At 47.7% G+C, this 15,793-nt stretch overlaps 1 protein-coding gene across 1 annotated transcript in view; it reads left to right on the top strand.

The window, feature by feature from the left end:
* Window positions 1-15,793, top strand: part of VPS37A (VPS37A subunit of ESCRT-I) — an 86,916-nt gene that overhangs the window by 10,096 nt on the left and 61,027 nt on the right. Inside the window, exons 2-4 of the mRNA XM_063920845.1 lie at window positions 1,560-1,634; window positions 2,045-2,159; window positions 3,334-3,434. Of these exons, the coding sequence (XP_063776915.1) occupies window positions 1,560-1,634; window positions 2,045-2,159; window positions 3,334-3,434 (291 nt within the window). The remainder of the gene's footprint in view (window positions 1-1,559; window positions 1,635-2,044; window positions 2,160-3,333; window positions 3,435-15,793) is intronic.

Genomic DNA, 15,793 nt, shown 5'->3' with positions numbered 1-15,793 from the left:
TCGTGGGCGCGGTCCGGCCAACGCAGGCGTGGCTGGACCGTGCGGGGAGTGGCCTGCAGTGGCTGCGTCACACGCAGCCACTGCGGGCCTGGGAGCGATGAGTAGCTCCCGGCCAGCACTCTAAAGCTGCGCTGGTCGGGAGCTACATTTGAAGTGCAAAGGCATCTGACATGCGGGGCGGATTAGCCCTGTGCTGGGCATCCCCCCGCATGTCTGAGTTCATGATCGTAGCTGTGCTAAATTTAGCACAGCTGCGATCAACTTGGAATGACCCCCTATATATTGTGTGTCATATGGTAGTGTGGTCATTAATGATATATATGTAGGAAGTGTGTACACACTGCAAAATCATTGGCTTGCCTGCCTGCACCTCTCTCACCTTGCTGCATTGGGCAATACAGGCACTATTTGGTGGCTGAGAGATGCATATAAAATTGCAGTTTTGGGTTGTTGTTTTTTTAAATAATGCGGAACACAGGAGAAGTTGTGATGGTTCCTGTTGCTAAGCAATTCATCATCTTACCAGGCACAACACTAATGGGTAGTTAATAGGTAACAAAAAAAATCAATAATTGGGTCAAACATTTTAACTAAAAAGTGACAGCAATGAGAGTGCAAAACAAAGGCTGCACTGACTTCTTTTCCTTTCACTTGTGTCTAGAAGGTTTTGTTTATCTGTGCGAAACTCTAATACGACTCCGAGCACAGCAGAAGTTTCTTGTTATTCAGGACTAGAATCACAAACAACTCTGATTATGTAAATGTAAAGTCCAATGAAATATGCTGCCAATATATAAATAACGCTTAGTAAGAAGAAGAATACCTAATAGAGCTGCTAGCAATACATCCCGTTTTGAATTTTGCCCTTCAAAATGTAACAGACCCTCACTGATCAGCTGCCTGCACTTAGAGTGAGCACTGTTCATGATGCTGAACAATTACAGCGAGTACAAGCTACACAAGGGCGAGTGAAAATGATCTGATAGTGATAATTAGGACAGCAAAATAAATATGAAAAAACCATGGTAAAAAAGACCAATTCTGTAAATCAGCTTCAGGTAACATGAGGCACTCCAGCTGCCTTGGAACTACACATCCCAGCATGCCCTGCCGCAGTTTTAGCATACCCTAGCAGCAAAATTGTGGTAGGGCATGCTGGAATGTCTACATTTTGCCTACTCCTGCTCCAAATCATACAGTGATGAAGGACAGAGCAGGGACTTAATTGTTCCTTGCAGAAACTCATTTTTCAGTCTGTAACTTACAGTTGTTTATGTGCTGAGTATTATTATTTTTACTAAATGTGGGGCATTGTTGTGATTATTTTCTCACGCATTTTCATGTTTTAAAGCATGCGTTCAGTATTTAGTGACCTCGATCGCTCTTAAGTACTTTCTGCAGCAATGCTTTCCTCCAACATTTGTGTTTTACATTTATTGTAAGTTCTCGATAATAGTTCCTTTTATCTTACTGAAGGTACTGCGTATCATCCATATTTCTTCTGTTTATAATACTAGTTCGTACATTGGAATGCATTACTTTGTTTTCTTCTTGCGCAGTATTTCTGAAATTCAGAAAGATGTGGAATATAGACTTCCAGTAACAGTACAAAATCTGACCATCAACATAAATATGTGAGTGCGGCTGTCAATATTCTTCTTATGAAATGTTCTGTCATTCTGGGGGCTTGAATGAACATGTGTGTACCTGTTTATTGTGATTATAGCTCCAAGAGGGTTAGTAAATATCGGGATTAATCAGAAGCAAGACATGAGTTTCTTTGCTTCTTCCATAACTTAATCACATCTGGGCCAAAAATCATACTGGTGATATAGATCTGACATAACCATAGATTGAAAGTTCGTTCTGCTCACTTGTGGCATATTTGGGGAAAATGCGTAGTACAGTATTATATAGTCATGATTATAGGATTCCTAAATAAGCCCACTTTTATTCATTGATCTTTCACAATTTGTCAGATTGGAGCAAATGTTGATAATTGGACGTCTCTCCCTTTTTCTAATACATTGTGTTTTCATTGCAGTTTGCTTCCTCAGCAGTTTCCGCAGGACAAACCTGTCATCACTGTCTATCCACCAATTAGACACCATCTGGTGGACAAGCAAGGCACTAATGTTACATGTCCCTTAGTAAATAATGTATGTTTGTGTTTTTTATATTTAAAGGTTTAAGGTATTTTGTGTAGATTAAATGACTCTGTGTTGGAGATCAGATTTTTTTTCTCCTTGTTAAAAAATATAGGTAGTGGGCAAAAACAAATAAAAAGAAACATTTGGGTGCTGGGGAGGTTCCAATAATATTGATATTCGGGTTATTGCTGAGGTCCATTTCGTAGGAGCGTCAGTGACCAGGACCTCTCAACTTAATCATTTTTCACAAGCAGCCATGCCTATGGCATTATAACCCGCCCGCAGTGATTTCACACCTCTCCACTGCTACTAGGCCATGACCCCCATACTATTACATTGTACATTCATTCCTCATATTTACATTAGCCAAGTACCAAGAGATACACATGCATGATGGGGACATTGTGATGTCAAAAGCTCTACTTACAGCATTAAATGTATACTGTCAGTAAAACTGTTCTCATGGTGGTAATGAGTCATGTTGAAAGTTGTACCGCTGGCCGGCATAAATTGCTGTAACTTGCCGACATCACAGTGTCTGTGTTACGGTGCCAATTACTTCAGTGTATCAAAGGGGAGGCAGTTACGTGACCTGAGGTCAGGAGACCGCTGGTCACACTACAGTTTTAGTGACCTGAGGTCAGGAGACCGTCTGTCATAATACCGATGCCGGAATCCCGCCCCTTTACAGTCCCGACAGTCGGCATGCCTGCTAACAGGGACTATTTCCACTCATGGGTGTCCACGATACCCATAGAGTGGGAATATATCCTGTGGCGTCTGCAGCCGTAACTGCTTACAAAATGGTATGCTACAGAATTTTATAGAACACTGTAGCATAGTATTTTGTATGCAGATACAGCCACGGTCACACACAGAATATAGGTATGCCACATATAATTTTAATCAGCATGCTTGGGCGTCCTATTCGCATCGTTTTGTGAATTAGGCTTATTTTAATGGAAAATGTTGCCCGAAAAGATCCTCAGCGCTACCAAGTCACGCTACAGCATGGCATTACTAGAAGGACTGTTTAACATGCAGGGAGGCTAGATGTGAGTGGACACGTGTAGCTCTTACTTTGTTGCCATTTTTGTGGCATATTTCATATGGGGGGAAAACTATACTTAGCCTTAATCCATTACAGAATTCAGAATATCCTAATGCTGTTTTCCCTCCTTAGTTCACTATGCACTCTGATCTTGGTAAAATAGTACAGAATTTGATAGAAGAGTTTTGGAAGAATCCTCCAACACTGGCTCCGACATCTGGCTCATTTCCGTAGTAAGTTCTTGTGGTGCAGTGTCTGTTGTGTCTGGAAACCAGTGCTACCAAATTATATATATATATATATATATATATATATATATATATATATATATATATATATATATATATATATATAATCAGGATAGCTAGTTTATAAAATGGAATTATCAGCATTGTTTATACAGGGACAATTATTCACACCTGACTATCCCACACTGTAGACTACAATTCCCTAGCACATAACATATACCCACCCACATACATTTGTCAGAAGACTGTTCCACTGTGTTTTTGGATGTTGGGGGAAAATAAAACATGCAAACAACATGGAGGAGAAACTACAAACTGGTCAGCCTGTAACCTATGGCCCCCATACTACAAGTGTAAACTGCTACCTATGGAGCCATTGTCCCTCTCTTGTTTAGTTCTTTAGTCGGAATGATGACTCCACCTAAGAACATAAACTTGTATGATGTGTTGAAATTGACGAGATCAGCAAAGGAAAACTTACCTGCCTTCTACACTCCCTGACTAAGAGTATAACAGTCCCAAACTGTGCTGTTTTCTCCTATGTCTACTCTGACTGTTTGAAAGGTGTCAGTTCCGAGCAGTAAGAGGAGATTGGATTAAGATATCTTGAGAACATTTAGCACCATAGTACTGAGGATAAAAATAATCTGTTTTGGGATCTGGTTAAGATCCCGGCGGCTGGAATCCCGCCTGTCGAAATACAGATGTCGGAATCCTGAATAGGGTCACCTGCCCGACGCCAGAATCCCGAACTAGCAAGTACCAGGACACTGGAGAGTTAAGCCACAGGAGTTAGGGTTAGGCTGCGGGCCGGGGGTAGGGGTTAGTTTTAGGCTGGGGTAAGGGGAGTTAGGGTTAGGCACCCCACTTGGAGGGTTAGGGGTAGGGGGTAGGTTAGGTTTAGGCTGCGATAAGGGGTGGGGGGAGGGGTTAGGTTCAGGTGCCACCACAGAGGGTTAGTGTTTGGCTGTGGGGAGGTTAGGTTCAGGCTTCGGGGAGGGAGGGTTAAGGGGCTATTGGGGGAAGGTAAGTATACTTATCTTCCCCTGTCAGGATTCTGATTGTCATGATGCCGCAGTCGCTATTCTGACCGCCGGCATCCTCTAACCAACCAGTAACTAAATATTTTGCTGTCATTTAATTTATTCACTGTACTTTAGCTGCAGCCATACATTTTTCATGGGGTAAATAAAACTTGTTTTCTCTAGCATCCATGAGGGATATTGGGGAATCTAGTACAATGGGGTATAGACAGGGTCAAAAGGAGTCAGTGCACTTTAAATTTCTTCAATGGGTGTGCTAAATTTCTTCACTGGGTGTGCTGGCTACTCCCCTCTATGCCCCCTCCCACAGGCAGTTTAGAAAAAAGTGCCCTCAGGAAAGGACGCACATCTCTGCAGCTCCAGAGAGTTTTCTTCAATTTCTTTTAAACTTTTATTTTAGGTATGCTGTGTGGGCAGCAGCATACCTGCACCGTGGGAATTGATTGGGGGGGTCACTGGCCTTGCGAGTTGCAGAGCCGCTTCCCCGCTGCAGGACCACCATCCTGAGAGGTTGTTTGTTCAGCGGGGCACTGCGCCTTGGCTGTCACCGTCGCAGCACACCCCTAACACTAGCCTGAAGGTGGCGTCTGTGGTGAGTACAAACCGGGGGCCCCGCTAGGTGGGTCTCCTGGTTCAAAGTGCGACTGAATGCGGGCACGGCATACGGGATCCTCCTGGGGGGGTCCCGCTAGAGTCCCCCGTGTAGACTGGCTTATATTAGCTTGAGCTAGCACTTGTGCAACGTTTTTAAGCCACACAGGAGACTTTGCCAGTATAAAAATCATTATCGCTCCGGCGCCATTGGAGGGGGCGGAGCTAGCTCAGAGCGGGACCAGAGGCATTTTGGCGCCTTCCTCTGCTTAATGCAGCCACGGACAGCCACATACAGCGCTTCCTGCATCACAAGACACGCTGGAAATCTGGTACAGGGTGTAGGAAAGGGGGAGAGCTACTATTGTACACGGTCTGTGTACAGGACAGAATTTAGTAGTATTTGCAGTGTTATAGTTAGCTGTCAGCCTCACTGGGGCAGTGCAGCTAGGGGTGTGCTGGTCTCTCTCTCTCTCTCTCTCTCTCTCTCTCTCTCTCTCTCTCTCTCTCTCTCTCTCTCATACAGTAAGGGCAGGCTTACAAAGTATTACTATCTGTGTGTATGTCATTGTGCTTACTGTGAAACATGGTTAAACACAAACTGTGCAGTGTATGCCACACCAGATTCTCTCTCATGTCATCTGATTCTGTTTCTTGTGAACAATGCAGCCAATCTTCACAAATCAGTAAAGGGGCTGGGGAAGAGGGTCCAGAGTCCCAATGGCTAGGGTCTCTTAAAACTATGATGTCTGATATGTCCTCCCAGCTCACTGCTAATGTACAGAAAACTAGCTGTTGCAGACTTAGCTGCTAGGGCAGATGTTACACAGCCCCCCTCTCTCATGCAGGTCCACAAAAGCGTGGTCTACCTGCTCTGCCATCTGACACAGATGAGGATATACAGGAGGATGGGGAGGACTTAGATCCCGTTAGTGGGGATTCAGATTCTGCTCTGGGTATTGAACCCCTTATTTTGGCTATACGGGACGTGTTAAAGCTCCCTCTACAGGACGCTGCGTCACAGCAGTCATTTTTCTTTACACAAAACAAGCCTAATGTCACTTTCCCTGATTCTGCAGAGTTAGATGACCTATTGAAGTTAGCCTGGAAAAATCCAGACAAAAAATTCCAAGTGTCAAAAAAAGTTTTTTGCACACTTCCCCATTTGCTCCTGAAGGCAGGAATTTTTGGGAGGAACCCCCAGGGGTTGACGTATTGGTCTCTCGATTGTCTAAAAAGGCGGTGCTGCCTGCCCCAGGCTCCTTTACCTTAAAGGATCCTGGGGACCGGAAAATAGAGACTTCGCTAAAATCTATTTACATGGCAGCAGGTGTATCGCAGAGGCTGGTCATAGCTGGATGCTGGATGACCCATGCCATTCATACGTGGGCTACTCAGATTCAGGAGGGCCTCTCCGGGGCTATGCCCCTGGTCACTATGGTGACTCTCCTTATGAACATTCAGGACACTACACGCGTCCTTTGTTACTCGCTCAAGGAGATGGGTATTATTAATGCTAGGACTTCTGCCATGGCAGTGTCGGCGCACAGGGCTTTGTGGTTGCGTTAGTGGATTGCGGAAGCAGAATCAAAGCACAGTATGGGATCCTTCCCCTTTTCGGGGGAATGGCTCTTTGGGGATGAGTTGGATACGTGGATTTCCAAAGTAACGGCTGGGAAATCCACGTTTCTCCCCTCTGGGGCCCCGCTGGCGAGACGCACCTACACGGGGCCGTCTGTGCAGTCCTTTCGGTCTAACAGATTTCAATCTAAAGCCAAAGGTGCCTCAAATGTTACTAGAGGCACCAGAGGTAAGTCAAGAAAACCTGCAAGCACCAGCTCTTAGGACCAGACCACCAGTCCTGCTTCCATTAAGACCTCAGCATGACTGTGCCCACCCACTCCGAGGGGATCTTGAGGTGGGAGCTCGACTGTGTCACTTCAGCCGCGTCTGGTAGGCTTCCTGCCAGGATATCTGGCTCAGGGATCTCATTTCTCAGGGCTACAAGCTGGAGTTCGACGGTGCTCCTCCCCAACGATTTTTCAAATCAAGCTTTCCAGCTTTGAAGGATCTGCAGGTTACGTTGCAACAGGCCATCCAAAAGTTGGTCCAGCCCCACACCATTGTTCCAGTACCAGTACCACAATGAGGCAAGGGTTATTACTCCAACCTCTTTGTGGTATCGAAACCGGATGGTTCGGTAAGGCCCATTTTGAATCTCAAGTCCTTGAACCATTACCTGAAGGTTTTCAAGTTCAAAATGGAATCCTTGCGAGCAGTAATTGCGGGTCCGGAGGAACAGGAATTCATGGTCTCCCTGGATATCGAGGATGCCTACCTTCGTATTCCAATTTGGCCACCTCATCAGGCGTACCTGAGGTTTACCTTGCTGGACGTTCACTATCAGTTCCAGGCCCTGCCCTTCGGCCTGTCCACAGCTCCGAGGGTATTCACAAAGGTGATGGCGGAGATGATGTTCCAGCTCTGGGTCCAGGGGATCAATGTGGTCCCTTACTTGGACGATCTTCTGATAAAAGCAATACCCAGGGAGCTTTTATTGCTCCATATCGACCGCACTATCCATCTTCTGTTACACCATGGGTGGATCCCCAATTTATAGAAGTCCCACCTGGAGCCAACTCAGCGGCTCCTGTTCCTGAGGATGTTACTGGATACTGTGTACGAAAGGTGTTCCTACCAGAGGACAAGGCGAGAACACTTCAGGTGATGGTCCGAATGGTGCTCCAACTTACTTGAGTGTCCATCCATCTTTGCATACGATTGCTGGGAAAGATGGTCGCTTCATACGAGGCGATCCAATATGGGAGGTTCCATGCCAGAACATTTCAATTGGATCTCCTGAGCAAGTGGCCCGGCTCACATCTACAGATGCACTGGCTAATCCGGCTGTCTCCTCAGGTCAGGCTTTCCTTCCTGTGGTGGTTACGGTCCTCCAATCTCCTGGAAGGCCGGAGTTTCGGGATTCAGGATTGGACCCTCCTCACGACGGATGTGAGTCTGAGAGGATGGGGAGCGGTCACCCAAGGGGTGCAGTTCCAGGGAGGATGGTCAGCCAACGAAAGCCTCCTTCCGGTCAACATTCTGGAACTTCGGGCGGTCTACAATGCTCTACTTCAGGCCTCTCCTCTGCTCAAGGATCATGCGATCCAAGTACAGTCGGACAACGCCACAGCAGTGGCATATATCAGTCGACAAGGAGGGACAAAAAGTAGAGTCTGCATGCGAGTGGTGTCAAAGATACTCCTCTGGGCGGAAAGACATGCAGGAGCCATGTTGGCAATCTTTACTCTGGGTGTGGACAACTGGGAAGCAGACTTCCACCATCAGGTTTTCTAGCTGATCATCCACTGGTGGGGCTGCCCACAAATAGACTTGATGGCTTCTCGGCTCAACAAGAAGCTTCGCTGTTCTTGGTCACGAACCAGGGACCCTCAGGCGAGGGCAGTGGATGCACTGTCGTCGCCTTGGCCTTACCGGCTGGTCTACCTGTTTCCTCCAATTCCCTTGCTCCCAAGGGTGCTCAAGCGAATCAGGAATCAAGGAGTCCAGGCAATTCTGATTGCCCCGGATTGGCCTCGGAGGGCGTGGTACACGGATCTTCTGGACATGTCCGTCGAAGAGCCTTGGACTCTCCACTAAGAAGAGATCTTCTTCAAAAAGGACTGTTCGTCTACCCGGACTTATGGCGACTTTGCTTGACGGCATGGAGGTTGAGCGGAACATCCTAGCTCACAAGGGCCTTTCCAAGAAGGTTATTGCTACCTTGGTTCAGGCCCTGTGACGTCAAAACACTATCATCCATATCTGGAGGAGATATGTCTCTTGGTGCGAGGAATGCACGTATACGCCTGTGGAGTTCCACTTGGGACGTTTCTTACGTTTCCTGCAGGCTGGTGTGGATAAGAGCTTGCGTCTGGGTTCCATTAAGGTCCAGATTTCAGCTCTTTCATCTTCTTCCATAAGAAATTGGCGGTGTTGCAGAAGTGCAGACATTCTTACAACCTCCTCTTGTGCCACCTATGGCGCCCTGGGATTTGAATGTGATGTTGGAATTTCTACAGTTCTCTTGGTTTGAACCTCTGATGACTGTGGAAGACGGTGATGTTACTGGCCCTGGCTTCTGCTCGACGTGTCTCAGAATTGGGGACCTTATCGTGTAAAAGTCCATACTTGGTCTTTTACGAGGACAGAGCGGAGCTCCGGACTAGACAGCAGTTCCTGCTGAAGGTTGTCTCTGCATTTCACCTGAATCAACCTATTGTGGTTCCGTCCGGTTCTGACTCTTCTGCTCCTACGGAGGTGTTGAATATGGTGCAAGCCTTGAATCGCACCGTTGAATACGGTGCGAACGGCTTGGATCAGAAAGATGAATACTTTGTTCGTGCGCTATGATGCGCAGAAAAAGGGTTGTCCTGCTTCGAAGCAATCTATTGCTCGTTGGCTTAGACTTACTATCCAACAGGCCTATGTGTCGGCAGCCTTGCCTGTTCCTATGTCTCTGAAGGCCCACTACAAGATCGGTGGGGTCTTCCTGGGTGGCTGCCCGTGGAGTCTCGGCCTTGCAACTATGCCGAGCTGCTACCTGGTCGGGGAAGAACACCTTTGTTAAGTTCTACAAGTTTGATACCCTGGCCAAAGAGGATACCCAGTTTGGGCAGGCGGTGCTGCAGCAGTCTCCGCACGTTCCCGCCCATTCTGGAAGCTTTGAGATGTCCCCATCATACTAGATTCCCCAATATCCCTTATGGATGCTAGAGAAAATAGGATTTTAATTACCTACCGGTGAATCATTTTCTCGTAGTCCATAAGGGATATTGGGCGCCCGCCTCAGTGCGTGGACTTTTCTGCAGGTTCTCTTTTATGTGTTTACCTGTTCAGCTGTTGCTGTTTCCAGCTGTTGCTGGTTGTTTTATGTTAGTGGTGTGCTGGTGTTAAATCTCACCACTCCTTGTTTTTCATGTTCTTTCTCTCATATATGTTCTTTCTCCTTCGGGCACTGATTCACCTATAACTGCCTGTGGGAGGGGGCATAGAGGGGAGGAGCCAGCACACCCAGTGAAGAAATTTAAAGTGCATCGGCTCCTTTGGACCCTGTCTATACCCCATCGTACTAGATTCCCCAATATCCCTTATGGACTACAAGAAAAGGATTTACCAGTAGGTAATTAAAACCCTATTTTTTCTTGGTTTCTTTGCAATTAAACGGTCTCTTTAATTTATCTGCCCAGTAAACAGGACCGCAGTGATTACATCCTGATCTATTTATGTTAGCTACGCTAGGACTGGAAGATTGATGTTTATCCCGTGCACCCTGTGGAGTAGGAAGCTGTATTACATCTCTGCTTAGCCTGTCTATAACCTTATCTGCAGATTAACATCTTTCCTCTTCTAATAGGATTTTAGGGTAACTGTGTGTTACGTGTGTACCTTTCTCCAGAGAGTGCATGGAAGGGGAATGCTACTGCACCTGTGCTTGTTGGAGATGTAACACACAGTCACACAGAAACAAATAGATTTTATTATGGCACACACACTTAAACTGAGCCTGTACTAAAGTGATTGGTATACCAAATGTATTACTGTATATCTGTTGGGTTGAAGTAACTAATTAATTTGTTGTTTATGCCCCTTTTCTCTAACGTCCTAGTGGATGCTAGTGACTCCGTAAGGACCATGGGGAATAGACGGGCTCCGCAGGAGACAGGGCACTCTAAAGAAAGATTTAGTACTACCTGGTGTGCACTGGCTCCTCCCTCTATGCCCCTCCTCCAGACCTCAGTTAGAATCTGTGCCCGGCCAGAGCTGGGTGCTTTTAGTGAGCTCTCCTGAGCTTGCTAATAAGAAAGTATTTTAGTTAGGTTTTTTATTTTCAGAGAGCTTCTGCTGGCAACAGACTCTCTGCTACGGGGGACTGAGGGGAGAGAAGCAAACCTACTAACTGCGGCTAGGTTGCGCTTCTTAGGCTACTGGACACCATTAGCTCCAGAGGGTTCGAACACAGGATCTTAACCTTGGTCGTCCGTTCCCGGAGCCGCGCCGCCGTCCCCCTCACAGAGCCAGAAGACAGAAGCCGGCGGAAGCAAGAAGACATCGAAATCGGCGGCAGAAGACTCCTGTCTTCACATGATGTAGCGCACAGCACTGCAGCTGTGCGCCATTGCGCCCACACTACCCACACACTCCGGTCACTGTAGGGTGCAGGGCGCAGGAGGGGGCGCCCTGGGCAGCAATTAGGATACCTCTTGGCAAAAAGACACATATATTTCTCTATCGTCCTAAGTGGATGCTGGGGTTCCTGAAAGGACCATGGGGAATAGCGGCTCCGCAGGAGACAGGGCACAAAAGTAAAGCTTTTACAGGTCAGGTGGTGTGTACTGGCTCCTCCCCCCATGACCCTCCTCCAGACTCCAGTTAGATTTTTGTGCCCGGCCGAGAAGGGTGCAATTCTAGGTGGCTCTCATAAAGAGCTGCTTAGAGAGTTTAGCTTAGGTTTTTTATTTTACAGTGATTCCTGCTGGCAACAGGATCACTGCAACGAGGGACAGAGGGGAGAAGAAGTGAACTCACCTGCGTGCAGGATGGATTGGCTTCTTGGCTACTGGACATGAAGCTCCAGAGGGACGATCACAGGTACAGCCTGGATGGTCACCGGAGCCACGCCGCCGGCCCCCTCACAGATGCTGAAGCAAGAAGAGGTCCAGAATCGGCGGCTGAAGACTCCTGCAGTCTTCTTAAGGTAGCGCACAGCACTGCAGCTGTGCGCCATTTTCCTCTCAGCACACTTCACACGGCAGTCACTGAGGGTGCAGGGCGCTGGGGGGGGGGCGCCCTGGGAGGCAAATGAAAACCTTTAAAAAGGCTAAAAATACCTCACATATAGCCCCAGAGGCTATATGGAGATATTTACCCCTGCCTAAATGTACTAAATAGCGGGAGACGAGCCCGCCGGAAAAGGGGCGGGGCCTATCTCCTCAGCACACGGCGCCATTTTCTGTCACAGCTCCGCTGGTCAGGAAGGCTCCCAGGTCTCTCCCCTGCACTGCACTACAGAAACAGGGTATAACAGAGAGGGGGGGCAAAATAAATGGCAATATATTAATATAAAAGCAGCTATAAGGGAGCACTTAATCATAAGGCTATCCCTGTCATATATAGCGCTTTTTGGTGTGTGCTGGCAGACTCTCCCTCTGTCTCCCCAAAGGGCTAGTGGGTCCTGTCTTCGTATAGAGCATTCCCTGTGTGTCTGCTGTGTGTCGGTACGTGTGTGTCGACATGTATGAGGACGTTATTGGTGTGGAGGCGGAGCAATTGCCAAATATGAGGATGTCACCTTCTAGGGGGTCGACACCAGAATGGATGCCTTTATTTGTGGAATTACGGGATAGCGTCAACTCGCTTAAGCAGTCGTTTGCCGACATGAGGCGGCCGGACACTCAATTAGTGCCTGTCCAGGCGCCTCAAACACCGTCAGGGGCTGTAAAACGCCCCTTGCCTCAGTCGGTCGACACAGACCCAGACACAGGCACTGATTCCGGTGGTGAAGGTGACGAATCAACCGTATTTTCCAGTAGGGCCACACGTTATATGATTTTGGCAATAAAGGAGATGTTACATTTAGCTGATACTACAGGTACCACTAAACAGGGTATTATGTGGGGTGTGAAAAAACTACCAGTAGTTTTTACCGAATCAGAAGAATTAAATGACGTGTGTGATGAAGCGTGGGGTGCCCCGATAAAAAACTGCTAATTTCAAAGAAGTTATTGGCTTTATACCCTTTCCCGCCAGAGGTTAGGGAGCGCTGGGAAACACCTCCTAGGGTGGACAAAGCGCTAACACGCTCATCAAAACAAGTGGCGTTACCCTCTCCTGAGACGGCCGCACTTAAAGATCCATCAGATAGGAGGATGGAAAATATCCAAAAGGGTATATACACACATGCAGGTGTTATACTACGACCAGCTATTGCGACTGCCTGGATGTGCAGTGCTGGGGTAGTTTGGTCAGAGTCCCTGATCGAAAATATTGATACCCTGGACAGGGACAATATTTTACTGTCGTTAGAACAAATAAAGGATGCATTTCTTTATATGCGTGATGCACAGAGAGATATCTGCACACTGGCATCACGGGTAAGTGCTATGTCCATTTCGGCCAGAAGAGCTTTATGGACACGACAGTGGACAGGCGATGCGTAGAGGAGTTATTTGGGGTCGGTCTATCGGATTTGGTGGCCACGGCTACGGCCGGGAAATCCACCTTTCTACCTCAAGTCACTCCCCAACTGAAAAAGGCACCGACCTTTCAACGCAGCCCTTTCGTTCCTTTAAAAATAAGAGAGCAAAGGGCTATTCATATCTGCCACGAGGCAGAGGACGAGGGAAGAGACAGCAACAGGCAGCTCCTTCCCAGGAACAGAAGCCCTCCCCGGCTTCTACAAAAGCCTCAGCATGACGCTGGGGCTTCGCAAGCGGACTCGGGGGCGGTAGGCGGTCGTCTCAAGAATTACAGCGCGCAGTGGGCTCACTCGCAGGTAAATCCCTGGATCCTGCAGATAATATCTCAGGGGTACAGGTTGAAATTAGAGACAGAGCCACCTCGCCGTTTCCTGAAGTCTGCTTTACCAACGTCCCCCTCAGAAAGGGAGACGGTTTTGGAAGCCATTCACAAGCTGTATTCTCAGCAGGTGATAGTCAAGGTACCTCTTCTACAACAAGGGAAGGGGTATTATTCCACTCTTTTTGTGGTACCGAAGCCGGATGGCTCGGTAAGGCCTATTCTAAATCTGAAGTCCTTGAACCTGTACATAAAGAAGTTCAAGTTCAAGATGGAGTCACTCAGAGCAGTGATAGCGAACCTGGAAGAAGGGGACTTTATGGTATCCTTGGACATCAAGGATGCGTATCTCCACGTTCCAATTACCCCTCACACCAGGGGTACCTCAGGTTCGTTGTACAAAACTGTCACTATCAGTTTCAGACGCTGCCGTTTGGTTTGTCCACGGCACCTCGGGTCTTTACAAAGGTAATGGCCGAGATAATATTTCTTCTTCGAAGAAAAGGCGTATTAATTATCCCATACTTGGACGATCTCCTAATAAGGGCAAGGTCCAGAGAACAGCTAAGAGATGGGTTTAGCACTATCTCAAGAGGTGCTAAAGCAGCACGGATGGATTCTGAATATTCCAAAATCCCAATTAATGCCGACAACTCGTCTGCTGTTCCTGGGGATGATTCTGGACACAGTTCAGAAAAAGGTTTTTCTTCCCGAAGAAAAAGCCAAGGAGTTATCTGACCTGGTCAAGAACCTCCTAAAACCAGGAAAGGTGTCTGTACATCAATGCACAAGAGTCCTGGGAAAAAATGGTAGCTTCTTACGAAGCAATCCCTTTCGGCAGATTCCATGCAAAGGGATCTGTTGGACAAATGGTCAGGGTCGCATCTTCAGATGCACCTGCGGATAACCCTGTCGCCGAGGACAAGGGTATCCCTTCTGTGGTGGTTGCAGGAGGCTCATCTATTGGAGGGCCGCAGATTCGGCATGCAGGATTGGATCCTGGTGACCACGGAGGCCAGCCTGAGAGGCTGGGGAGCAGTCACACAGGGAAGAAATTTCCAGGGAGTGTGGTCGAGCCTGAAAAAGTCTCTTCACATAAGCATTCTGGAACTAAGAGCAATCTACAATGCTCTAAGCCAGGCGGAACCTCTGCTTCAAGGAAGACCGGTGTTGATCCAGTCGGACAACATCACGGCAGTCGCCCATGTAAACAGACAGGGCGGCACAAGAAGCAGGAGGGCAATGGCAGAAGCTGCCAGGATCCTTCGCTGGGCGGAGAATCACGTGATAGCACTGTCAGCAGTATTCATCCCGGGCGTGGACAACTGGGAAGCAGACTTCCTCAGCAGACACGACCTTCACCCGGGAGAGTGGGGACTTCATCCAGAAGTTTTCCACATGCTATTAAACCGTTGGGTAAAACCAATGGTGGACATGATGGCGTCTCGCCTCAACAAAACACTGGACAGGTATTGCGCCAGGTCAAGAGATCCGCAGGCAATAGCTGTGGACGCGCTGGTAACACCTTGGGTGTACCAGTCGGTATATGTGTTTCCTCCTCTGCCTCTCATACCAAAGGTATTGAGGATTATACGGCAAAGAGGAGTAAGACTAGTGGCTCCGGATTGGCCAAGAAGGACTTGGTACCCGGAACTTCAAGAGATGGTCACGGACGATCCGTGGCCTCTACTTCTGAGAAGGGACCTGCTTCAGCAGGGTACTTGTCTTTTTCAAGACTTACCGCGGCTGCGTTTGACGGCATGGCGTTTGAATGCCAGATCCTAAAAGGAAAAGGCATTCCAGAAGAAGTCATTCCTACCTTGATAAAGGCAAGGAAGGAAGTCACCGCGAAGCATTATCGCCGTATTTGGCAAAAATATGTTGCGTGGTGCGAGCAGCGGAGTGCTCCGATGGAGGAATTTCAACTGGGTCGTTTTCCTACATTTCCTGCAATCAGGATTGTCTATGGGTCTCAAATTGGGATCTATTAAGGTTCAAATTTCGGCCCTATCAATATTCTTCCAAAAAGAATTGGCCTCAGTCCCTGAGGTCCAGATTTTTATCAAAGGAGTACTGCATATACAGCCTCCTGTGGTGCCTAAGGTGGCACCGTGGGATCTAAATGTAGTTTTA

Source organism: Pseudophryne corroboree, chromosome 1 (assembly GCF_028390025.1).
Source record: "Pseudophryne corroboree isolate aPseCor3 chromosome 1, aPseCor3.hap2, whole genome shotgun sequence".
NCBI lineage: Eukaryota > Metazoa > Chordata > Amphibia > Anura > Myobatrachidae > Pseudophryne > Pseudophryne corroboree.
The sequence above is the reverse complement of the archived record's forward strand: the minus strand, read 5'-3'. Positions and strand labels throughout refer to the sequence as shown.